Below are 27020 nucleotides of genomic sequence, written 5' to 3' on the forward strand. Positions count from 1 at the left end.
CCATTTTTGCAAAGATAACTGTTGGACGGAGCAACTGGGACAGCACTTTTGGATTTTTAAGTTTAACCATGCATCTGCCCCTCACCTGAAATTGCTGTATCAGCTGTGCACAAATAACGGCGAGCGCCATTAGCCTCACCATTATTTTAACAGGAAAATTTGGGGCATTATCTCCTTTATGGGTCGGCATCAAATTTTGTTTGAAAGCGCTCCTGTGATGTGCCTTGGGACTTTTACTACGTTAAAGGCACTATATAAATGTAAGTTGTTGTATTGGTAGGACCACGGAGGGCAAATGATGAATAATATATTTAGGATATGTAAGGCTTTGGTACATCCACACTTGGAGCATTGAGATCTTCTGAGGGTGAGGCTTGCCCTATGATTTCATGGCTTGACCCATCCAGTTAAAGGGGCCTCACCTTGATGAAACAATATTTGGCAAACCAGGCAGACAGTTACCCGCTTGGGTTTCATTTAGGTTACAATGACTTGATGAGCTAGAATACAATGACAGGTTTCCACATGGTTATGACCCAGAGAAGAGTGTGCAGGCAATGGGCAGTGACGGGATCATTTGCTTTCTCTTTGTCTCCTTCTCTTGGTGGAGGATGATTCCAGTGCTCCAATGTCCTTCTGAAACAATGATTTGTGTTTCTGGGGGTTGGAGTGCTGTAGAGCTGGGTGCTCTAGATCATCAGTGATGCCGGATACTATTGATCGGGAGCAACTGATGCTGTATTGGTGCCAGTGAGGTGGGGGAGCCGGTGGGGGCCTTCGAGCTGAATCCAATTCCTGCTGGACTCTGTTGTTGGAGCCAAGGCTTTTCAACAAGTCATTTCCCAGGAGAAAGGCCACAGTAGATGAACCAGTTCCGTTAAGTTCAATTATGTACCTGCAGGTAGCAGGGGGTAAATGTCTGCCTGGATCCCAGTAAACATTGCTAACTATTGCCCACCCCCCAGACTTTCCTGGGCAATGCCCTGGGTGATCTACCAATGATGAGCAGTTGTACATATTTACAGAAGAGGGAATGAGCACCAAACTCAAGGACTGGTAGCAGCTGGTCAGTGAGACAATAGGAAGGAAACTGAGAGTGGTGTTAAGTAACAATCGGTATCCAGGCTCCAGGCCCAAGACTATCTAGGAACAATGCCATGGAAGATCTACTAGTGACGACAAATTCAACTATTCCACTCTACTGTGCATCAATATTATTGGGTCTATTAAATTGTTCATATTGCTCATGATGACTTTCACAAATAATGATACAAAATAAAAGTTGAGACAAACCTTTCAATGTCTGCAACCTTCCATCTAATCTGATGGTTGATGACTTTTTCAATATTTGTTCTCCCATCACAAAGCAAACCTGTTCAGTTCTTCTACCAATCACATTCTCTTGAGATAGATCAGCAAGTTAGTCACAGTCAGTGCAGCTCCATTTCCTTCATTTGAACTGGTTGTGCAACCTCCTGCCTGAAGTTTACCCAGTTTACAAACCGATTGTGATGTCTGATCTCACTGTGATGCACAGTGTGAGGGTGAGGCTTCCTCTGTGATGTCACGGTTTGACCCATCCAACCTCAACTTGATGAAAGTGTTTGCCAAATGCTTGGCCTTCATTTTGGTTACAACGGTGTGATGGCGCTAGAATGCAGTAACAGATTTCCACATGTTTACAACCCAGAGAACTTTTCTACCAATGATATTAAGTAGTTGCATCCATTTACAACAACAGGAAAAGGCCATTCAGCCCCTCGAGCCTGTTCCGCCATTCAGTTAGATGATGACTGATCTGTACCTTTTGATCCATACCCTTTGATAAACATAGGAACAGGAGTACGCCATTCAGCCCCTCAAGCCTGTTCCGCTATTCAGTTAGACCATGGCTGATCTGTATGTTAGCTCCATTCACCCGCCTAGGTTCCACTTCCCTTAATACCCTTACCTAACAAATTTATCCATCTTATTTTTGAAGTTTTCAGTAGACCGAGCCTCAACAGCTTTTTGGAGGCGAGAGTTCCAAATTTCCACTACCGTTTGTGTGAGGAAATGCTTACTGACATCACCCCGGAATGGCCGAGCTCTAATTTTAAGTTTCTACTACCTGGACTCTCCCACCAGAGGGAATAGTTTCTCTCAGTCTACGTTCTCATTCTTAAATAATCTGAAACCTCAATTAGGTCACCGCTTAATCTTTTATACTCGAGGGAATACAGGCCTACATCATTCAACCTGTCCTCCTAATTTAACCCATTAAGCCCTGGTATCATTCTGGTGAATCTGTGCTGTACCCCCGCCAAGGCCAATATATTCTTTGAGGTGCGGTGTCCAGAACTGGACACCATACTCTAGGTATGGTGTTGCCAGAGCTTTAGGCAACTATAGTGTAACTTCCACTCATTTCTATTCCAGCCCCATTGAGATAAAGTCTAACATTCCATTAGCCTTTTAAATTATTTCTGGACCTGTCCACTAGTTTTTAGTATTTTCAGTAACCAGGCTCTAGACCCCAGACTACCTAGGAGCAATATAAGATCAAAAACGTCCAATTCAATTATTCCACCCAACTGCGCATCAATATTACTGGGTCTGTTAATCTGTTCGTATTGCTCGTTCTGACTCTCTCAAATTATGATGCAAGATAACCACGTTGAGACAAACCTTTCAATGTCCACAACCTTCAGTCCAGACCTGTCAGATGAAAGGTCAATGACCTGAAACATTAACTCTTTCTCTCTCCACAGATTCTGCCCGACTTGCTGAGTGTTTCCAGCATTTTCTGTTTTTATTTGATTTCCAGCATTTGCAGTATTTTGCTTTTGCTTCTGTCTAATCTGTTGGTTTCCATTGCTTGGGTTCCCTTCAGAAATTTAACCTGTTAAAATCTTCTGCCTGACCACATTCACTCCTAGATATATCAGCCAACTCGTCACAGTCAGTGCAGCTCCCTTTCCTTCACTTAAACTGGGTATGCAGCCTCCTGCCTCAAGTTTACCCAGTTTGCAAATCTGTTGTGATGTCTGATCTCACTGTGATGCGCAAGTATGAGGGTGAGGCTTGCCCTGCAATGTCACAGTTTGACCCGCCCAGTTAAAGGGCCTCAACTTGAAACAGAGTTTGGCAAACCTTAAAATTAGAGAGAGGTCATTCAGGAGTGAAATCGGGAAGAACTTTTTTGGAACACTCCTATCCCCTGCCACCTACCACCCGCCCCCCCCCCCCAAAAAAAAAATAGGACTGTGGATGCTGGGTGACAATTGAAGCTTTCAAGACTGAGATAGATTTTTGTTGGTTAAGGGTATCGAGGGATATGGAGTAAATTGGAAGGGAATGGAGTTGAGGTGCAGATCAGCAGTGATCTAATTGAATGGCGGAACAGGCTCAAGGGGCTGAATGGCTACTGCTGTTGCTATGTAATACATTATTGAAACCACTATTGATGGCTCTGTTCTGTGTTCTGTCAAAGGAGTAAGTGATATTGTAGCTGTTAGATCCGTGATTCTGAGAGTATGATGTTTTTCAATAACCACACGGATGCTGTAACTTAACAATCAATAGGTATTTACTAGAGTAGGGTAGTCTCAAGACTGGGGTACAGAGGCATGCTCAAGGCTTATATACAGGTGTGGTCACTGCTGGTACTACAGTATACAGGAGCTGTAAAAGTAGTTCTCTCTTAAAGGTACATACACTACAATTCCTCCCCTTTTAGATTAATAGTACCCATAATATTCAAATAACAATGAACACTTTAACATGTACATTAAACAACAATAGTCCATTTACAGATTCAGTCTTTGGGGTGGCTTCCTGATCCTTTCGGGATAGTGCCTTTCCTGAGGTTCTTGTTCTTGGTGCGGAGGCGATTCTGGCCCCTTTTCATCGGGTTCCACTGCTACTGGTTTGGAGGTAGATGCTACCGGTATGTCTGGTTCATCCCCAGGTACGCAAGACATGGGGTTGACTCGTTCCTGTGACACTAAGATCTGATCAACGTGGTGCCTCACAATGTTCTCCCCGACATCCACTGTGTACATTAATGGCCCCTGCCGTGTGCATATCATTCCGGGTTGCCATTTCTCTGTTTGGTAGTCACGGGCCAAGACTGGTTGTCCTACATTGAAGCTCCTTGTCAGCTTCTCATTGATGTGCTGGAATTGTTTATCCTCAACATTTCTTCGCACATTTGGTCTCAGCAAGTCCAGACGAGATCGCAACCTTCGGTTAAAGAACATCATGGCCGGGGTCTGGTTGGTAACTGCATGTGTCGCGTTTCGATAGGCTAATAAGAAATTGTCCATCTTATGATGTAGTGGAATTTCATCGTCGCACATGGCCTTTATCGCTTTCTTAAAGGTTTGTACGAACATCTCAGCCAATCTATTTGTGGCTGGATGATACGGGGCGGATGTGTAATGCCTTACCCCATTCCTTCTCATAAATTTTCGAAACTCTTCGGACACAAACTGTGGTCCATTATCAGAGCAAATCTGCTCTGGCAAGCCGTTTCTGGCAAATATGGTCCGTAGGACTGCAATCGTTTTCTCTGTAGTGGTTGAGGACATTTTTATCACCTCAGGCCACTTCGAATGAGCATCCACTGCTATTAAGAACATTGAGTCCATGAATGGACCAGCAAAATCAATATGCACCCGTTGCCATGGAGAGGAGGGCCACTCCCATGGGTGTAGAGGGGCATGTGGTGGTGCATTTTGGACCTTCTGGCATCCTGAGCAGCTCTTGGTTAGGTCTTCGATTTGTTGATCGATTCCCAGCCACCACACATGAGTCCTAGCAAGGCTTTTCATTTTCACTCCCCCCAGATGACCTTCATGTAGCTCATTTAGCACTCTCTCCCTTAACTTGGGTGGAATCACCACTCTGGATCCACACATCACTGTCCCCTGGCATACTGACAGCTGTTCTCTTCTGGATGAGAATGCTGGCAACAGTGAGTCGCCATGTGTTGGCCATCCCCTCACCGTCAAATCATATACCTGAGACAGCGTCGGATCATTGCGGGTCTCCTTCTCTATACCCGCGTTCGTTACTGGCAATCGTTCAATTATTGATGAATAAAATATCTCGATAAGGTCCACTGCTGGTGCTTCCTCCACAGTAGGCAGTGGCAGGCGCGTTAGCCCATCAGCATTTCCATGCTGTTTCGTGCCTTTATATTCTATTTCATATTGATTCGCCCCTAGAAACAGGGACCATCTTTGTAACCGTTGTGCTGTCATTAGTGGAACGCCCTTCTTAGGATTAAAGATGGAGACAAGTGGTTGGTGGTCAGTCAGCAAGGTGAACTTCTGCCCATGCAGATAGTGGTTGAATTTTTTTACTCCCCATACTAGGCTGAGGGCCTCCCTGTCAATCTGGGCGTAGTTGCGCTCGGCTGAGGTTAGTGACCGAGACGCAAAGGCTACTGGCCTCTCCAACCTGTCTGGGAATTTGTGCGACAGCACCGCTCCAATACCATAGGGTGATGCATCACATGCCAAACGAATTGGTAGTGCTGGGTTGAAATGGGCCAACACCTCTTTTGATGTGATCAATTCTTTACACTTCTGGAAAGCTCATCTACGTTCGTCATTCCACTTCCATGGTACCCCTGTTTGCAGTAGGGTGTTCAGTGGGTGTAATACCATGGACAAATTTGGTAAGAACTTATGGTAGTAGTTTACCAGCCCGAGGAACGACCTCAGTTGTGACACATTTTCCAGTGCTGGAGCCTTGACTACTGCCTCAATCTTTTCAGGGGACTTATAACCCCTCTTCATCGATGACGTGGCCACAATACGAGATCTGCTTCTGGAAAAACTCGCACTTGTGGCGATTAGCTCGTAGCCCATATTCCTTTAATCTGGTGAGCACCTTCTCCAAGTTGGCAAGGTGATCACTGTCATTTTCGCCCGTGACCAGGATGTCATCCAAATAACACTGGGTCCCTGGAATCCCTTGCAGGACTTGATCCATCGCCCTTTGCCAAATAGCCGGAGCCGATGCTACCCCGAACACCAGCCGGTTGTATTGATAAAGACCTTTATGAGTGTTAATCGTAAGGTATTGTTTCGAGGCTTCATCTACCTCCATTTGCAAGTACGCCTGGGCTAGATCAATTTTGGTGAAGCGTTTACCTCCAGATAGCGAGGCGAAAATATCCTCAATTCGTGGAAGGGATATTGTACTGTGTGAAGGACTGGGTTCACTGTCACCTTAAAATCCCTACAGATGCGGACCTTCTTTGGTTCCCCAGGCGTATTACTCAACGACCTCTTCATTACAGGAACGATGGGTGTAGCCCACTCGCTCCAGTCTACTTTGGACAGTACTCCTGAACGTTCCAACCCTTCCAGCTCTGCTTCGACAGCTGGTCTGATCGCATAAGGCACTGGTCTGGCCTTAAGAAACTTTGGGCTTGCATTTTCCTCTATTTTAATCGTTGCTGTTATGCCTTTTAATGTTCCGAGTCTCTCCTGGAACACTTCTTTTGCATCAGTTAGCATTTTTGACAGTCGTCCAGGTGTGACGTCATCATCCTTTTTGGCCTCAACCTTCAGTGCCTGTATGGAATGCCAATCTAATTGTATCTTCCGGATCCATTCACGTCCTAGCAGTGGTGGTCCTCCATCTGGCAATACATATATATCCATTTTAGGTATTTCCTGGCCTTTATATATCACTTTCAGCCTTATTTTTCCTTTGGGGTAGACTTTTTGCCCCGTGTACGTCTTCAAGACAATCTCTGTAGCTTTCAAGGGTATATGTGAAAATAGCCGCTTGTAGTCCCTTTGGTTTATGACTGTTGGGGCTGATCCTGTGTCCAATTCCATTTTCACTTGGACTCCGTCTGTCTTGAGTGTAACCCAGATAGTCTGGTGATCCTCCATTTTGGTTACCTTATGTAGTTTCAGACAACCCAGCTCCTTGCTTCCGGAGTCTGTGTCACTTTTCTGTTCATCTGAACTACTGTCCATCACCTTGTGTACCTTTTTGTACTTCTCCTGTGGAGATTTCTTACTGTTGGTTTCCTTCCCAGAGCTGCAGACTCTTGCTATGTGTCCTGCTTTTCCACACTGTCTGCACACTTGGTCCTTGAACCAACAATCCTTCTGGTCGTGTGTTGTTCTGCCGCAGCGATAGCACTTCCCTGTGCCATAGGACATTTCATTGGTGCCATATTCTTGCGGTCTCCGTTGTATCTCTGCAGCGCCCCTTGCGGCTGCTTCGTGTGATACTGCCATACTGAAAGCCTTGTCCAGCGTAAGATCCTTTTCTGATAGAAGCCGTTTCTGGGTTCCTTCACTTTGCAGCCCACACACAAACTTGTCCCTTAACGTATCTGCTAGTCCCGCTCCAAACTGGCAGTGTTTCGATAGCTTGCGCAGTTCCGTTAGGTACTCAGCATTGCTTTCGTCTTTGTGTTGGTTCCTTTTATGGAACTTAAATCGTTCTGCTATCAGCAGCAGTGTGGGGTTTAAATGGTCCTGTAGGATTTCTACTATGCTTTCGAAATTCTTGTTCACAGGCTTCTCTGGGGTTATTAGGTTTCGCAGTAACCCATAAGTTTTTGTACCCATGGAATTTAACAAAACCAGTGCTTTCCTAGCATCTGGCACTTCATTCGCCCTGCAGTACACCTCAATACGTTCCACATATGTCGCCCAATCTTCGACTTCATTGTCGAATGTAGAGATACTGCCACTCTTCGGTATCCCTGGGTGTGATTTGACTGTCAAAAATGGCATCTCCCGCGCTTCCCCTTCTTCTCCGCTGGCACAAAATGGCGTCTCCCGCGCTTTCCTTCCTTCCCGCGCTCGCCCTTCTTCTCCGCTGCGGCTTCTAAAAATGGCGTCTCCCGCGCTCTTCCTTCTCCGCGGCTCAATGGCGTCTCCCGCGCTCTCCCTTCTTCTCCCCGTGGACACTGTTCAGCCCTTGAGCCCTGGCTGTGCTCTGCGCGTTCTTTTTTTTTGTGCGCCTTTCCCGTTACCACCGCTCGGTCCTGAACCCGGCTGTTGCTTTACCCTCTCTCCATCTCCGTTTTGTTTTTCCTCGACGCCGCTCGGTTTTCAACCCCCGGCTGCGCCCTGTGCGCTTCACCCTCTGTCTTACCCCGTCGACACTGCTCGGCTTTCTCTCCGCCGTTGGTCGGCTCCAGCCGCCGCTGTCCGGGAAGGGTCTGCGCTGTACCTGTCGTCAGTCTATTGCTGATCGTCGTGGCTGGGGAACCAAGCCCGGCTCTCCACAGCCTCCCCTGCGATGTTCACTCTCTGCCGGATGACTGGGCGGTTGCTCGTGGTCGACGCCCGTGTTTCTTGGCCTCGACTTTCTTCCACCGCCCTCCCGGAGCGAATCCTCGAAGGGAAATGCAGAGTTGCAGGTAGATTCGAATCGACACTCGTCGCCACTGTTAGATCTGTGATTCTGAGAGTATGATGTTTTTCAATAACCACACGGATGCTGTAACTTAACAATCAACAGGTATTTACTGGAGTAGGGTAGTCTCAAGACTGGGTACAGAGGCATGCTCAAGGCTTATATACAGGTGTGGTCACTGCTGGTACTACAGTATACAGGAGCTGTAAAAGTAGTTCTCTCTTAAAGGTGCATACACTACAGTAGCCCAAGGTGCGGATGGCTCCAGTCAGAGCATTCAGGTGAAAGGTTAAAACTGGCATCATGCCATCTGTGATAAGGGGCTGCACTGCAGATATCTTTTTGAGTTGCCACTTACTCTCAGGTTGTTTTCAGCCTTTCAGTGCCTTGCATAAGAACCCCACAGATGTGGGCATGTGCCGTCATGTGTTGAAAGCTCCTGAACAAGTCTACCAATGACACCAACAATCTCTCGTGCTCTGCTTCTTTTAAAGGCTGGGCCCCAGAGATCTGAATCCCTTTGCTCCACTTTCCACCCAGATGCTTCCTGCTGCTCACCGAGCACCTCCATTTGCTCCTGCTCACTTCTGCTGTACTAACCCCCCAATGTGTTGCCCTCAAACTGACCATCTAAATCCACCCCCGCGCTTTTTCTTTCGGAAATTTCTTGCTCGGCTGTGTATTTCCAGAATTTTCTGATTTCTCGTGTGACATTTTGTCTCTTAGGAACAGTTTATGAAGCTGTAAGTCAGTGGTGTTAAACTGTGAAGGCTTCAAGCAAAATAGCCAGAAAGTGCAACTAAATGTCAGATACTTAATTACTGCTGGACTTCATTTTCCTTCAATATTTGTGGCCATCTACAAATTGTAGATCGGTCAATAATTTACTTAAATTATCTGTTGCCTTCTGTTTTGTGGTAGGTAATTGGCTACTTTTCAGTTTGAACTTGCACAATATTAGAAAAGTTTTATTTAAAAATTCATATGCAAGCTTAATTGATGAGAGTGGTTGATGTGGGGACAATTAGCACCCGATCAGTCGCATTTTGCAATTCATCTGTTTTTGGTATTGTAGATCTTGTAACAGCCATCTATAAGAATGGCCAGATATGGCCCTTTCAGAACTAACAGGTGGGTTTAGTCGACAATGGCAATGAGGCTGTAATGGCACGAAAATACGGTTGGTATTCTGGGAGGTGGGATCAAATGAACTGAACCTGTCTTGTGTAGCTATCTCCTCACACAGCAATACCTGATTATTAAAACTGACAAGCAGTAAAAATGGGGTTTTATTAAATTTTTTGATATTAATGAATGACTGGTGAAACAATCCAGAAATATGAGACATTGTAGTGTGCGGTGCTTTAAGCAATTGCTAATACCTGTAAACTAGATTAGATTGCAGAAGGATTCAATTTGGTGGAATTGAAATATTTCTAAGTTTCATGCTGAAATAGGCACTGTTAGAATAAGATTCTGCAGGGCAATAGTTTATTTGTGCGTGAGACCAGTGGCGTCAGACATATGTGAACAAATCTTGCTGCCAAAGGTTCAATTTGGTTTTGTAATGAACCTGATGGATTTATAAATACATTTCTGTAATTAATAAATTGCAGAGCATTGGATCAGCAGTTGATTCGGAATTTCTTGGAAACTAGTCTGTGACCAAATGCTGTACAGGAAACATTCCTCAAATTAACTGTTAAGACAGGAAACAATATAAGCGTTTTATGCCTTCAGTCCATCGTTTGGAGACTTGAAAGCACATGAGTTGCACTGGGGACAGAGAGAGAGAGATTACATAGCACCTTTCATGTCCTGACAATGTCCCAAAGTGCATCTCTTCCAATGAAGTGTAGTCATGGTTATGTACGCAACTGCAACAGCCAGCTTGTGCATAGCAAGATCCCACAAACAGCAAATGAGATAAATGGCCAGTTAATCTGTTTTTGCAGGTGTTGGTTGAGGGATAATTGTTGGCCAGGAGAACTCCCTGCTCCTCACTGGAGAAAGTGCGATGGGATCTTTTATGTCCATCTGAACAGGCAGATAAGAACACAGTTTAATAACTCATCAGAACGACCGCACCTCTGACAATGCAGCACTCCCTCAGTACTGCACACAGGTGTCAGTCTAGATTTTATGCTCAAGTCCTGGAATGGAGCTCGAGTATGGAATCACCATGGGCGGGCTTAACAAGGTCAATCAAGGGAAAATAGCGTGGGTTGGCCAGAAGTTGATGGAGGCGGGACGGAACCCTGACAAGTGGGAGTCCCGCCTCCAAAAGCTCCCCATTGGCAAAATCCAGCCCTAAGCTTTTCTTTCCACAGTTGGGTTAAGTTGGGATGAATTGCCCACCTCATCTGTATTGATCTTGAGCTGAAAGATGTTTCATGAAGGCAAGGACCAATATGAGAAGGGAACTGGGAAGAAACTACAAGATAGACCGAAAATTCACTCCAACACTGTGACATTTAGTGTAATTTTAACTGATGAATTCAAAGAACATGGGACATAAAAATTAAAATGTCTTAGTCATAATAGTCATAAATGTCTAAGAGCAGCTGATTGAATTACCATGTACAAGGATTTCATATTAAGATTAAAATTCTGTATTTTTCTTGACATTAAGTTCCAGCAGTTACATAAAGGTTTTATGTAACAAACTCTATTCTGTAAGTTGATATCTCTACACTTGTAGGTGAGTCTGTTAAAGTACAGATTTTTTTTAAAGTATCTATTTCTTGTGCAAAATTGTAATTCTTTAAAATCTGAAATATTTTAGATTTCCAGAACAATCCCAAATCATCTACTGCAGAAGAATGTATTGCACTCAACCATCTTCACAAACGCTGAAAGCACCAACTATATTGAACTGTGATTTACTAGAGGGACAACAAGCAATCGATATTGCTCCTGTTGTTAATAGTACTGAAGATGTTGATGTGAGCACAAAATCATTGAAGATAACTCTGGGACACTGCTTCAAGCTATACTGGACAAAATGGTGCTGGTTCAAAATGGCAAAACCCATACTTAGTATTGCATTTGGGAAAATTCTAAACATGATCAACGCCTATAATAAACTTTGAATTGGATGAAGTAAAAACTAGACTGAAAAATATTGTTCGACAACATTAGAAAAAAGCGCAGCACACACCAATGACCGAATTACTGGTGGACAATGATCCCTCTAATTTTTTTTCCCCCCTGACCTAGGGGGAACATTGCTGGTGGGGAAATATGATAACGGGTACCTAAAACATCATAAAAGTAGGCCAGAAAATGTGAATCCTACGGAAACTACAACTCCTCAAATTCTGCCACCTGCTCCCAAAGCCTTCGGGGACCGGGAGCCAGTGTAGATCAGCGCGCAAAAAGGAGATGGGTGAACAGGATTTGGTGTGAGTTAGGATACGGACAACAGAGTTTTGGATAGTTAGAAAAAAAGTAAATAAACTGTGAATTGGAACAGGGAGGGAATGTTGATCATTATAAGTAGAGATCAGTTTTTACTGATTTCCACGGATAAATTCCTGGAATTATTTTTGGTGTTTAGGAATGAAGTTGGGAAATACTTCAACATGCAAAGTGTGGTAGAAATTTGGAACTGTCTTCTGCAAATGGTAGTTGGTGCTGGGTCAGTTGTTAATTTAAAATCTGCGATTGATGGATTTTTGTTAACCAAAGGTATTAAGGGATGTGAGGCAAAGGAGGTAGATCACAGATCAGCCATGATCTCATTGAATGGCGGAACAGACTCGAGGGGTGAAATGGCCGACTCCTGTTCCTATGGTGGCGAATAGGCAAAAAATAATTTCCTCGGGAATTTGAGCGGGAAAAGCTGCTGTAATATCCCATTATTTTCCTACCAAAAATCAGATCCGGAGAGGTCTGGGCATCACATTCATTATATCAACTCTTGTTGTGTGCTGCACATGCCATGCTGATGTCACGGATGCAATGTGTGCGCACTTTGGGCCTGATTTCCAGTAGGAAAATAAACAAAGGATTTGGATCTTTTAAGAGGGCCTGGGCAATTTTTAGGTAGAATTTTGAATGAGTTGTAGTTTATGTAGGATTCACATTTTCTCTTCTAACTTTATAATGTTTCAGGATTAGCAAACCCCATTTCTTTCTCTCTGATCCTCCACATCTAAAACTGCTCTCCGCGCCAAATGCCAATTTGGCTCACATGCCATGATTCTGCCCCGGTACCCGTTGATGTAAGAAAACTACTAGGCACTTGGTCTGAGCGTTAAACAAAGCTTTAATCAACTGTTTTACAACATGGAGGTCTAGTTGTGCCCTTCACTAGTTCCTGTTAAGAATGTCCTGCGCAAGCTGGGCCCGTGCCCGAGTATTTATACTCTCCCTGGACAGCGCCACCAGCAGGCCGCTCAGTATTATTTCATAAGTCTTTCTTTCCTGAATGACTGATTCATGTCACCCGTTATCGTATTTCCCCAGTTTTGCTGTGCCAACCAATAATTCAGTCATTGTTGTACACTGGGATTTTTCTAACGTTGCAGAACAACATTTTTCGGCCTAGCTTTTACTCCACCCAGTTCAAAGTCCGTTACATGTGTTGGTCGCTTTTCATGGGAAGGTGATATTCTTGGTACTGCAACAAACATCAGTCTTTTGTTCCGAGTTGGGTATGGAGCAAGGGCAGCTGTGCGCTGACACAGTTACCACACAGATGACCCCCTGAAGACTGAGATTATCAATCAAAGGCTGACTCGGGTCACATGCACCAAGCAATATCTCAACCGTACCCCTGAGCACCATCTCCCAACGATATTTATTAGCCCACCATTATAGCTGCAGATAAGTGGTTGGAGCCATAACAATAAGGATAGAAACCTCCATTTTATTTTTTATTTAAAAAAAATCTTGTGATTAAGCGAGTGTCTGATGACACTTCATAAAGGTGGTATCCATGGACTATGCAATTAATTGTGGGTTGTCATTTAACTTGACTGTACCTTTTTAAAAAGAAGTCTTTTGCTTGTTTTCTTGAACTTTGGCAATGTTCAAAATAATAACTGACTATCTTTAATTTTACCTGGGTTGTTGGGGTACAACTGCTTGTTTGGTTTTATCCCCAGTTTTTCCCACTAAAAATATATGTTGCGGAAAAATGGGTTTATAAATTGGCAATGAAAGCTGACTTTAGCGATCTTCAATTTAAAAGGAAAGGAATGATCATTTGTAAGCATGTAGGAATTATAAGTTTGACCCAAACAATCTGTCTGCATTTACCCTGCACCCACACACTGTTTTATCCATATAGAAAACCAAAGATCTTAATTTAATAACCGGTTTATTGGAAACTATAAATAGTTGCCACTACCTTTAATTCCAAATTTCAGAATTCACCTACATTATCCCATTCTCCTTACTCTTGAAATATTCTAAGTATGATTTGAAGCAGGGACAATGGGAAGTTTATAGTCTGAGCACAAATTCATGATCCAGCAGTCTTCATTTCAAACAGGGACACCCAAAGTGGACACACATCTTGCACTGCACCTTTTTATGAAGACATGCCCAAACAGTTTTTTTTGCATAGCTGCAGAACTGCACCTACGCTTTGCATTTCAATAATTTAAATAAATTCACAGATTCCCTATTCTTAATCAACTCACTTTAATTCTGGGCTGTGGAGATATTGGGATTAAAATCACACAGCTGAAATATACCTTTAGCCTGTTAGCAGGGGTGGCAGAGCATAACCCAGCACCTGCTCCTGCACCTTGCAGCAACCAATTAAAACACACGCACGCAATCTTGTAAAATTCAGGATATAGTTTCTCTGAATTTTTTTTTTTTTTTTAACATATCAGATTGTGTACACCCACCGAAAATGAGCAAAATATGGTTTTGATGATTATCCTCAAAAGCGAAATAAACTCCGGATGAACGAATGGGCGAGGAAGCAGGCAGGCTTTCCAACTGAGTGGCTTTACCATGCAGAGGGAACATGATGACAAAAAGTATTTCTGCCCTGTGTGACTCGCTAGTATTTTTTAAAATTGAGAAACCTAAGTGACGGTCCAAATCCATGGTGCGAACCTCCACTAAGGTAGAAAAAAGGGGAGAAGATGGGACAAATCAACAAGTCGTTGCTGGGTAAAGTCAATCTTGGTTTCTAAAAGCCAGTGGGCTGTAGTAGGGATGTAAGGAGTTTCTCAGTTTTGAGGTCCTGAGAAAGAAATGGAATGAGGGAACTGCAGGAGGATGGCATATTTGGATTTTAGAAGGAACAAGAAAGTGCAGAACAGTAATAATTCTAATAGAATTTATTAAAATACAGAGAGGTGAGGAAGGCTGTGACCTAGAGAAGAGGTGAGACAAGGATCTCCTATTGGATAACACTGTATTACAGGCGTGAATGAGTTATGTAGACTGCACAATAGCTGGATTTATTTTTATTCCTGGTCCATCAATTGCCTGCCATCTGTTTTGATCATAAGCTTACATTTGTGTGTGTTTTTAATAATGTTTTTAACAATCTTTTCCCGCGTGTTTCCAGCGCACTTATGTTGTCAGCTGACCAAATGTTGGACATGGCGCCCTTGTTGTGATGCCCTTGGAAGCTGTGCTGCAGGGCCAATATAGCAGTTGCATTTTTATGTAGTGTTTGGAGGTTGACCTATTGGAGCTGTCTGACCTGTGTAAGTCGTACTCTAGTGTTTATACACGAGTTCTTCAATTTCATACAAGGGTGATCCTAGGTCATCAAAATCTCGTTACATCAAGCAGAAGCTGTCGATTTGTAACTATTTCTCTGAAAGTGCTTGTTAGTACACACCAGTGGAACTCAAGAATGAACAACTGGGATTAATTTCTGATGATTTAAAGAATGTAATTTTAAAATATATTTATATACATCAATATTTTTTGAACCTGCACTCTCGGGATCTGCACTGGACATGCTGATATTCTGTTTGCCACTGCAATCTATGCATATGTCAATGATTCCACTCCAATCTTTCTCCCTTGCCCATTTATCTAACCAAACACTCAGACCCTGTGAAGCCTGTTGAATTATATTCCACTCTTTGGGACATCATGCTTTCCTAAAAAAAACAACTTTACTTTATTTGCAAACCTGCATAATCTTCATATATAATAGCAGAGGTTTAAGGATTGAGGTTTATTGGACCCAAATGTCACTACTGTGCAGTTGAGACGATTCTACATTCATGGTCACCCTGTGCTGCCTATTATCAAGCCAGTTCTTGAATCTATTTTGAAATGATTCCATGAGTTATCTTGTGTGAGGCATTGTCAAATGCTTTCTCAAAACTGAGATGTGCATCAACCATATTTCATTCTACAGGAAACTTTCGATTAACCGGCCACTAAATAACCGGAAATGTCGGTTAACCGGCAAAATTCAGGAGTCGGTTCAGATAACTTTTTTTTACTTTTATTTACTTTTTTTTAACTAATTCCTGGCTGTGGAAGCGTCTAACTGAAGCTGTTGCTAAGCTACAGAGACGCTTGCAAGCTGTGCTGATTGTTTTGAAGCAGCAACAGGGTTTGTTGCTTTAGACGGAGCACTGAGCTCCGTATCTTTTAACTATAGCGCTCGATTCTCCGGCATTGTTGATAGACCGGCACCAGCTCGGTCCCGTCCGTGCCGGATACCAGAAAGTTTCCTGTACCACTGACTTGACTGCATCCGAGTTCCAATTTCTTTAGCTGTACATGATTTGTTTAACATGCACCAACGTTGGGTTTCATTATCTTTTCATTGGAAACGGAAAAAAAAATCCTTTCTGCCAAATTCTCTTCCCACGTTTGATGGGAACCAAATCAGTCTGTAATTCTCAGGGTTGTGAGTCTGCTATATTGTAATTTTGAATTTCCTTATGTCTTTACCCATTCTGACCTATATGTGACTCCAGTCCCACACCAATGTGGTTGACTCTTAACTACCCTCTGAAGTGGCCTAGCAAGCCACTCAGTTGTGTCAAACTTGGGGCAGTTGGGATGGGCAATAAATGGGGAGAGAGCAGGAATATGGTATTGAGATAGAGGATCAGCCATGATCATATTGAATGGCGGAGCAGGCTCGAAGGGCCGAATGGCCTACTCCTGCTCCTATTTTTCTATGTTTCTATGTTAATGCCGACCTTCTCGGCGATGTCCACATCCCAAGAATGACTATATTTTTAAAAAATTGTGATAACGATTTTCAATCTTCGTACGTCCAAAAAAATAATGAAAGACGACTATCAGTGTTCAACTCCTTTCAGTATTCTCAAGTGCATTCCATATGAGGGGGCTCAGGGCTTACTGAGTGCTGTTGTTAAATTTGCTTAGAATTATTTCTGAAATTCAGAAATTAAAGAATGTTAAGGAACATAGTTATTCAAGTTACCATGTTATGTTGCTAATATGAATGTAATGAAAGCTATAGAAGGTCACTTTTATTTTCTATATGAGAGAAATATTTGTTAGTTTAATCATGATCCTGTGTTCTATTTGGTCCAACACACTAATACTTTGATGCGCGTGATGTTTTTGGGGAAATAGATTGTACTCATTAACGGACAGAGGCATGGTAGTTCCTATTATAGCCATAGTTTACAGTTACTAATGTAACTTATTTTCAATTATTCAGTAAATATCTGCCATAACTTTCCTCATTACCAAAGTAAGCACATGAAATGTATAAGACTATAATTTTTGCCTGTTATACGACTTTAATAATTAATACCAATGAATCATCTTAGTTGTAATTTGATGTTAGCAATTACTTATGTTTGTGTTCTAACAAATGTACTTTTGAGCAATTACATACTAATATGTCCCTATCTTTTCACATAATTATTCCATGTTATTTCTCTTTTTATTGAACTAACTTATCCTTCACTTATCATACGATTATACCACAATGCCAAAACATGGAGGTGGCTACTTAAGGTTTCTTGTTGAGACCTGCATTAAGGACCAAAATGTCTAAAAGATTGGCCCAGATTTTGTGGTCAACAGTGAATGAAAAGATGCCCACAGATTTTCTGCGGGCTTTTGCACTGGAACTTGTGATTAGAAATTCAAAACAGCGCGGTGCCCTCGACAGGGGCTCTGGGACCCCTGTGAACAGGGCAAGAACTGTATATCTCTTTAACCAATCAGATTGAAGAATCTTTACTGCGCCATGCAGAGTCTGAACTAGGAAGTGTAAGTTAGAATATTTAATTCAATGCCAAATGATGTACAGAAAGTGCAAGAGATGGAAAGAAAGATGGGATTAAGAGAGATAAAAGAGACAAAGAAAAAGTAAAAAGAAATTTGATTAAAAAAAACTCCAACAAGTAATTAAAATCTGACTCCACACTTGTAAAGGTTAATTTTCAATGCCAGAGAGGTTGTTTGGCAGTAATTAAGACTTATCATGCGTTAAAAATTTACTTACACCGGAATGGACAAGCTTTAACTTTCTCAGGCAAGTTTAGTGTGTATCTATCAAGTATGTACCCCAACTTCATGTTGTTGCATGTATTTCAATGCTGAGTCTCTCTCAGATCCTGTTTCAGCGAAGCTCCTGGAGGAGCAGGGCAACTCTGACAGCAACTTCCTGATTTTTGCGTTTAACTGTGCATGTGAGGTCACCGGAAGTTGCTGTCTGATTTTACTTTTTAATAAGGTGATGCTGAAAACCTCAGCATTATTTTTACTGCCAACATCTTCTTTGAACGATTAGTCCAGACAATAATGTATAGTTGAGGCAGGAGGATTGCCTTACAAATGCTTAACAAATGGAGTCTCAAGTAACCTTTTTTACATTTCCAATAACTCAAGTGGAATGAGCTTTTACTTTATCTGGTCCGGGTTGACCCAACAACTCATAACATCAACATAATTTCCGCAGCTCATCTACTGATAGGTTATCTGCATTTCCTTATTTTAATTTCTACACTCCTTTTCAGTTAGCTGGACAACTGCAAAAAAAAATTACTCTGAAGAATTCACAACAACTTCTATTTATATAGTGCATTTAATGTAGCAGAACGTCCCAAGGCGCTGATCAAGAGCGATATCAATAAAAAAACATTTTTGACACTGAGCCACAGAAGGCGATATCAAGACAGGTGACCAAAAGCTCGGTCAAAGAGATCGGTTTTAAGGAGCATCTTAAAGGAGGAGAGAGAGGCAGAGAGATTTAGGGAGGGAATTCTACAACTTAGGGCCTAGGCAGCTAAAGGCATGGCCGCCAATGGGGCAATAGAAATCAGGAACGCACAAGAGGCTAGAATTGGAGGAGTGCAGAGATCTTGAAGGCCTGTAGGGCTTGGAGGAGGTTACAGAGATGGGGAGGGACGAGGCCATGGAGGGATTTGAAAACAAGGATGAGGATTTTAAAACTGAGGCATTGTCGGACTGGCAGCAAGCACAGTGAAATATTGGTAGAAACTTTCTATGAACAACTCCTTGAAATCTTTTAGTTGTAATTGAAGGTTTTCCAAAGTGTTATTAATTCATTACAGTTAGACCAAAGAAACAATGGAATGTGTCAGACACAAGCTGTCAATTGGATTGTAAATCTGATACATTGTGTAGTCTGAGCAAAAGTTGTTTCTTGTAGGTAAATGACGCGGAGCTTTACAATCCAGAAGGGTTCCAGGCTAGGTCCATGGTCTGTGATGAATTAGTTGATCTCGGCTGTAGTAACAGATGCGGGTGATCCAACTGGTGTTACAATTTCTGGATTGTTGGGAGGTAAACGTTGCTCAGAGATTCTGCTCCTGATCATTCATCAGTAACCTCTGCTAGAGGTGCATTGCCTACGAACAACAGGTGAAGATAACTCCAGTCTTAGCTCTGATCATCCCCGTGGTCGAACAAAACACTGAGGCCTACTTCCAGATTCGCATTCAAAGTTGCTACTGGAGGACCCGTGGAATTGGTGCTGACCATGTGTCGTGAGAAGTTAGTCGAGAGGGAAAACTGAATTAAAAATAATTTCACTTCATCGTTAACAGAAGTAATTCTATTTATTTCATACAAAGACTTGCCCAGATATTCAGTTAGCTAGAATTAACTAAATAGTAACAACAAAGAACAGTATTTTGAAATCAAATTTCTTTCCACGTGTAAAATCATAATTAATCAACTGCTTATCAAATTAAATTAGGAGTCTGGATAATTCCTACGAGAGCATCTTTTAATAATTAAATCATAACATTTCCAGTGTTAAATTTAGATCTTACGATTATAATTATGTTGTGCCATAGTCATTGTTTATATTATAGCAAAATATAAAACAACCATCTGCATTTAAGGAAATGACAAGCTAAAGATAAAAGATCTCCGTAACAATTGTTAATATAGTGTACATTTGGTTGTCAGAATTAAATTGTCTTTGGTTAGGCATGCAACTCCTAAAATTGACTTGAAAATGCAAACTAGTTGCTTATCAGAGTTGACCAGGGTGCTGCCATTAATTGTCACCAGAACCCTGATAACAGAATTATTAGAAAAGGCAAATCTGAGTAGCAGTATATTTAATGTGTCCCACCTTTGTAATAAATTCAGTATAAAGTGTTAGTATTTTCTAAGATCCAAAGTTAAAATGTGTTGAAGGTGTAACTGTGCAATGTAGGATTTATTATGTGAGTGAGAAAGATCAAATTTTATCTGTTACCGTGAACATTTTACTAATATATTACTAATGTATTTCTAATAGGTGTTTTCTAAATCCAAGGGGTCAATTAATACTCAGCTGCTTCCCACCTGATCTTAAATCTTTTCTGTGGGAATGAAGAATACATTACTGATCTCACACTGGCACACACTGGCACACACATTGTGCTACACAACTAATAGCCTAGACTTAAATTGCATTGCGACAAATCCCAGAGTTCAGTGGCAAACTTGGCTTCTGTTCTCTTGAGTATAGAAGATTGAGGGATGATCTGATCGCGTTGTTTGAAATGGTAAAAGATTTTATAGGGGAGATACAGAGAAACTACTTCTTCTGGAGAGGGAACCCAGAACAAGGGGACATAAGCTAGGCCATTCAGGAGGGAGTCAAGAAATACTTTTTCACGAAAAGGGCAGTAGAAATCTGGATCACTTTCTTCCCCGCCCAAGGGCTGTGGATGCTAGGACTATTGGAGCGTTAAAGGCCGAGACCAATAGATTTTAGATTGGTAAGGGTATCGAGGGATATGAATCAGAAGTGGATGAATAGAGTTGAGATGCAGATCAGCCATGATCTAATTGAATGGGGGAACTGGCTGGTGGGGCTGAATGGCCTCCTCCTGTTCCTTTGTTCCTAAAGGAGGTGTGGCGCTTGGATCCATTCACAGAGCTTTATTCTTCAGATGAATCATTTTTTAAGGAAGAGGTTGGACAGGAAGAAAGGGAACGGGTGACCAACAGGCAGAGTACAAGGCGCAGGCAGTTAGTGCAGGGGTCCCCTGTGGCCATCCCCCTCTCCAACTGATACACCACTTTTTACTGTTGGGGGGGATGGCTTATCAGAGGAAGGCAGCAGCAGCCAACTTCCTGGCACCAGGGGTGGCTCTGCTGCACAGAATGGGAGGAAAAAGAGGGGTAGAGCTATAGTAATAGGGGATTCAATTGTAAGGGGAATAGATAGTCGTTTCTGCGGCCACAAATGAGACTCCAGGATGGTGTGTTGCCTCCCTGGTGCAAGGGTCAAGGATGTCTCCGAGCGGCTGCAGAACATCTTGGAAGGGGAGGGTGAACAGCCAGTTGTCGTGGTGCATATAGGCACCAACGATATAGGTAAAAAGCGGGATGAGGTCCTAAAAGCGGAATATAGGGAGTTAGGAGATAAATTAAAAAACAGGACCTCAAAGGTAGTAATCTCAGGATTGCTACCAGTGCCACATGCTAGTCAGAGTAGAAATAGAAGGATACTTCAGATGAATACGTGGCTAGAGGAATGGTGCCAGGGGGAGGGATTCAAGTTCCTGGGACATTGGAACCGGTTCTGGGGGAGCTGGGACCAGTTCAAACTGGACGGTTTGCACCTGGGCAGGGCTGGAACCGATGTCCTAGGGGGAGTGTTTGCTTGTGCTGTGGGGGAGGGTTTAAACTAAAATGGCAGGGGGTTGGGAACCTGAGCAGGGGGTTGGGAACCTGAGCAGGGAGACAGAGGAAAGGGAAACAAGTATAAAAGCAAAAGATAGGAAGGAGAAAAACAAAAGTGGCAGTCAGAGAAATCAACGGTTTAAATCAAACATGGCCACAGTAAATAATAATTCTAATAGGTCTAAGAGTGTTAAAAAAACAAGCCTGAGGGCTTTGTGTCTTAATGTGAGGAGCATTTGTAATAAGGTGGATGAATTGGCTGCGCAAATAGAAGTAAACAAATACGATTTGGTTGGGATTACGGAAACGTGGCTCAAGGAAGGCCAGGACTGGGAACTCAACATCCAGGGGTATTCGATATTCAGGAAAGATAGGCAAAAAGGAAAGGGAAGTGGGGGTAGCATTACTGGTTAAAGAAGGGATTAACACAATTGTAATGAAAGATATTAGCTCTGATGAGGTGGAATCTGTATGGGTAGAATTGAGAAATACTAAGGGGAAAAAAACGTTAGTGGGAGTGGTTTATAGACCTCCAAACAGTAAGGCGGAGGGTGGGGATGGCATGAAAAGGGAAATTAAAGAAGCGTGCAATAAGGGCACAGCAGTCATCATGGGTGAATTTAATCTACATATAGATTGGGCCAACCAAATTAGTAACAATACTGTGGAGGAGGAATTCCTGGAGTGTTTACGGGATGGTTTCCAGGACCAATACGTCGAGGAACCAACCAGAGATCAGGCCATCTTAGACTGGGTATTATGTAACGAGAAAGGATTAATTAACAATCTTGTTGTACGAGGCCCCTTGGGTCGGAGCGATCATAATATGATCGAATTCTTCATTAAGATGGAGAATGAAGTAGTTGACTCGGAGACTAGGGTCCTCAATTTAAATAAAGGAAACTACGATGGTCTGAGGAGTGAGTTGGGTAGGATTGATTGGGGAATGGCACTCAAAGGGTTGATGGTGGATAGGCAATGGCAAACATTCAAAGACCGAATGGATGAACTACAAAATTTGTTCATCCCAGTTTGGCATAAAAATAAAACAAAAAAGGTGACCCAACCGTGGCTAACAAGGGAAATTAGGGATAGCATAAGGTCCAAGGAGAGGGCATATAAATTGGCCAGAAAAAGCAATAATCCTGAGGATTGGGAGCAGTTTAGGATTCAACAAAGGAGGACAAAGGGATTAATTAAGAAAGGGAAAATAGAATGAGAGTAAGTTATCAGGGAACATAAAAACTGACTGTAAAAGCTTTTATAGATATGTGAAGAGAAAAAGATTGGTGAAGTCAAGCATAGGTCCCTTGCAGTCAGAATCGGGGGAAATTATAATGGGGAACAAAGAAATGGCAGACCAACAAAATACATATTTTGGTTCTGTCTTCACAAAGGAGGACACAAATAACCTCCCAGAGATGCCGGGGAACATAGGGCCTGATGAAAGGGTGGAACTGAAAGAAATCAGTATTTGTAGGGAAATGGTGTTAGGAAAATTGATGGGACTGAAGGCCGATAAATCCCCAGGGCCTGATAATCTACATCCCAGGGTACTTAAGGAAGTGGCCCTAGAAATAGTAGATGCATTGCTGGTCATCTTCCAGAACTCGATAGACTCTGGAACGGTACCCATGGATTGGCGGGTAGCTAATGTTACCCCACTATTCAAAAAAGGTGGTAGAGAAAAGGCGGGGAATTATAGACCGGTAAGCTTGACATCAGTAGTGGGGAAAATGCTAGAGTCCATTATAAAAGATGTAATAGCAGAGCACTTGGAAAGCAGTGACTGGATTGGACAAAGTCAACATGGATTTACAAAAGGTAAATCATGCTTGACTAATCTACTGGAATTTTTTGAGGATGTAACTGGTAAAATAGATAAGGGACAACCAGTGGATGTGGTGTATTTGGATTTTCAGAAGGCTTTCGATAAGGTCCCGCATAAGAGATTAGCGTGCAAAATTAAGGCACATGGGATCGGGGGCAAGGTATTGACTTGGATAGAGAACTGGTTGGCGGACAGAAAGCAAAGAGTTGGAATAAACGGGTTGTTTTCCGAGTGGCAGGCAGTGACTAGTGGGGTACCGCAAGGATCGGTCCTAGGACCCCAGCTGTTCACAATATATATTAATGATCTGGACGAGGGAATTGGATGTAATATCTCCAGATTTGCAGATGACTCAAAGCTGGGTGGGAGGGTATGCTGTGAGGAGGATGTCGTGAAACTCCAGTACGATTTGGACAGGTTGGGTGATTGGGCAGAAACATGGCAAATGCACTATAATGTGGATAAATGTGAGGTTATCCAGTTTGGTGGCAAAAACAAGAAGGCAGATTATTATTTGAATGACAATAGATTGGGAGAAGGGGAAGTGCAAAGAGACCTGGGTGTTCTTGTGCACCAGTCGCTGAAGGTAAGCATGCAGGTGCAGCAGGCGGTTAAGAAGGCAAATGGTATGTTGGTCTTTGTAGCAAGAGGGTTCGAGTACAAGAACAAGGATGTCTTGCTGCAGTTGTACAGGGCCTTGGTGAGACCACACCTTGAGTAATGTGTGCAGTTTTGGTCGCCTTACCTGAGGAAGGACGTTCTTGCCATGAAAGGAGTGCAGCGAAGATTCACCAGGCTGATACCTGGGATGGCAGTAATGACGTATGAGGAGAGATTGTGTCGAATGGGCTTATATTCACTGGAGTTTAGAAGATTGAGAGGGGATCTCATCGAAACCTATAAAATTCTGTCAGGCCTGGACAGACTAGATGCAGGAAGGATGTTTCTGATGGCCGGGGAGTCCAGAACCAGGGGTCATTGTCTAAGGATAAGGGGTAAGCCATTTAGGACTGAGATGAGGAGGAATTTCTTCACCCAGAGAGTGGTGAACCTGTGGAATTCTCTGCTACAGAGGGCAGTGGAGGCCAGTTCATTAAGTATATTCAAGAAAGAGTTGGATATATTTCTTAAGGCTAAAGGGATATGGGAGAAGGCAGGGACAGGGTACTGAATTTGGATGATCAGCCATGATCTCATTGAATGGTGGAGCAGGCTTGAAGGGCCGAATGGCCTACTCCTGCTCCTATCTTCTCTGTTTCTATGTTTAATGCTGGGGAATATTGCTTGCTTCTCGTATTTTTTAAAAGTCCTCGGTGGTCTGGTGGACTTCTGGTCACTTGCATAATATGGCCTGCCTACAGCTGGAGTTCTCCTGTGCCTGGTACAAACTCAGACTTAAGTGATGGTGCCTCCTATCACATGGCATTAGTGTGCTTGGGACTCAGATTAGGACCCCAGTCCTGAGTTATACTGTGACATTTGCATTGATGTACAAGTGGCGATATAACCGCACCCTAAAATTCATGGGGTGTCTGCGCGTTGAAATTAAATCTGTTGCCTGGGTGAGGGTTTTCATGCCAAACCCAATTATAAAGACAACAGTATGAAACAATTGTTACAATTTGAATTGGCCCATTGTCATATTGAGAGGCCTCATTATTGCTTCAGTTCTGGCGAGTGGCTAAATCCTTGTTTGCCATATTTTGTGTTCACACTGTGTCAGGGGGTCACATTAATTTTAAATGAACAGTGTAAAACGGGCGATATCGGATTGGCCGCCTGTTGCACAGTTCTCCCGATTTTTCTATCCAATCTCCCGGCTGTCTTTAGCCCCCATTACACGATTTAGTCTTTATCAATGGGGAATGGATGCAAACCCTTACACCCATCTCTGACTCAAACCTCCAACAGATTTGAGTTCAGCCCGAGGTCTGAGCTCTGACACAGTTAGATTTCGCCCGGGAGGATTCACCGTAACGCGCTCCAGTCTACATCGAGATCAAATGGGCGTGTCTGTCCCTCACCACTTATTCTTTGTCTTCGTAAGTTTTCAATGTGCTGTTTTGAGTAGTTCCTAATTGAACCATCACAAATTAAATATTGTAGTTGTTACATTCGGAGGCGTTGGATCGCATCCCAGCTTTACAGAATAACTCATTCTATTTTTTAATGCATATTTAATTTGCTTGCTTGGGAATGGCTTTCGGATAGCCATTTCTAGAACCAGGAAACAGTGTGAGTTTGCGCTTTCTGACCAATACTCGGTAACCTGTTGATTTTAACAAAATAGAAACAGCTCAGTTTGAGCCACAAGGCTAATTTTCAAACCGGCCTGCGAAAAATCTGTTTTTGCAACAATCACATTAAAAATAATTGGACAAGAGAAACGAATTTGCATGCAATATTTATTAAGAGGATGCATATAATAACCCACCTATACATCTAGCTCCCTTTGGGTTCGAGGGGCAGCAGCAGGAAGCCAATCGTGGGAGGGGTATTTTCGGGCGAATGAAGTTTGAATTGCAGATCGAGGGAGTGAAAGTTTCATGTGACTGCATTGGCGGCGTGCACGGTGAGGTGTGCCCGCTGCTCTCTGTGCACGGTGCGTGTGCACGCCGGACACGCCTGTCTTTGTTGGGGCGGCTTTGTTTCCCTTGTAATTGACAGCGGGGCTCTTGTGCACATCTCCCGCCAGGAACCTGGCTCCAGGCTGGAGAACCCGCCTCAGTGACGGGAGAAGATGCCAGTGAACAATTCTTGATATTTTTATTTCCCCAAAAAAAGGAAAACCCCTCACCCCCCCCCCATTCTAAATGGTTTGGAACTAAAGGTGGAGTGTTCTTGCTGATTGGCTTCCAGGAATCACATGGGTAGGTTTCTATAAGGGGCTGAGATTTGCAAATTGGTCACTTTCAGCATTTTGAAATTGACAACTGCTTGTGTGCTGGTCGCGGCTCCTGTTTTAAAATACTCGACAAGAGCAAACAAAAAGGGCAGCGGCTGCAATTTTTTGACAACTGTTCGCTTTCTCCCGCACTGCCCGATTTCCCAGTTGTTGCTCTGGATGTGTGCAGAACCTATTGGAAGTTATGGGAATAAGACCGAATATTTGCGTTGGTGTCGCTTAGATTGCAAGAAGACTTGACTTGCACGCCAGACTGAGCGCTCGATCTCGCTTGTTTCTTCTGATGTACACCCGCGACCAGGAATAGGAGACCCCATGCGTTTGTGATGCGTCTTCCTCCTGTGTCTAATCTGAGGTGGGATTTTAACGTGTGGTTTACTTTTCTAGAATGGCTCGCTTCGGAGACGACGTGTCAGCTCGGTATGGAGGTGGAGGTCCTGCGGGCGGGGGAAGAGGTGCAAGCCGCCAGGGAGGTCCCCAAGCCGGCCAGAGGGGCATGTATGGCTCCAAGTCGATGGCCCAAAGAGCCCGGACAATGGCTTTTTACAACCCCATCCCCGTCCGCCAGAACTGCTTTACAGTCAACAGATCACTTTTTATCTTTAGTGAAGACAATATCATACGAAAATACGCCAAACGAATAACCGAGTGGCCATATCCTTTTCTACAGAGCCGCGGCATCCAGATTAGAAAAGGGGGGTACAGAATGATGAGTGCTGTGCAGTGCCGCTGGCTATTGGCAAAGGTTAATCCCGCCGGTGCCTGGGCGTGTGTTTGGATGGCGTGTGCCGGTGTGAGAGCTTTGTGCTGCGTGTCTCACGG

At 43.2% G+C, this 27020-nt stretch overlaps 1 protein-coding gene across 1 annotated transcript in view; it reads left to right on the plus strand.

Moving 5' to 3' along the window:
- Nucleotides 1-27020, plus strand: part of cacna1ba (calcium channel, voltage-dependent, N type, alpha 1B subunit, a) — an 820126-nt gene that overhangs the window by 26520 nt on the left and 766586 nt on the right. Inside the window, exon 3 of the mRNA XM_085965795.1 lies at nt 26586-26852. Within this exon, the coding sequence (XP_085821921.1) occupies nt 26586-26852 (267 nt within the window). The remainder of the gene's footprint in view (nt 1-26585; nt 26853-27020) is intronic.

This window comes from Somniosus microcephalus, chromosome 23 (assembly GCF_052327205.1).
Source record: "Somniosus microcephalus isolate GS21.2 chromosome 23, FLI_Smic_1.0, whole genome shotgun sequence".
NCBI classification, from domain to species: Eukaryota; Metazoa; Chordata; class Chondrichthyes; order Squaliformes; family Somniosidae; genus Somniosus; species Somniosus microcephalus.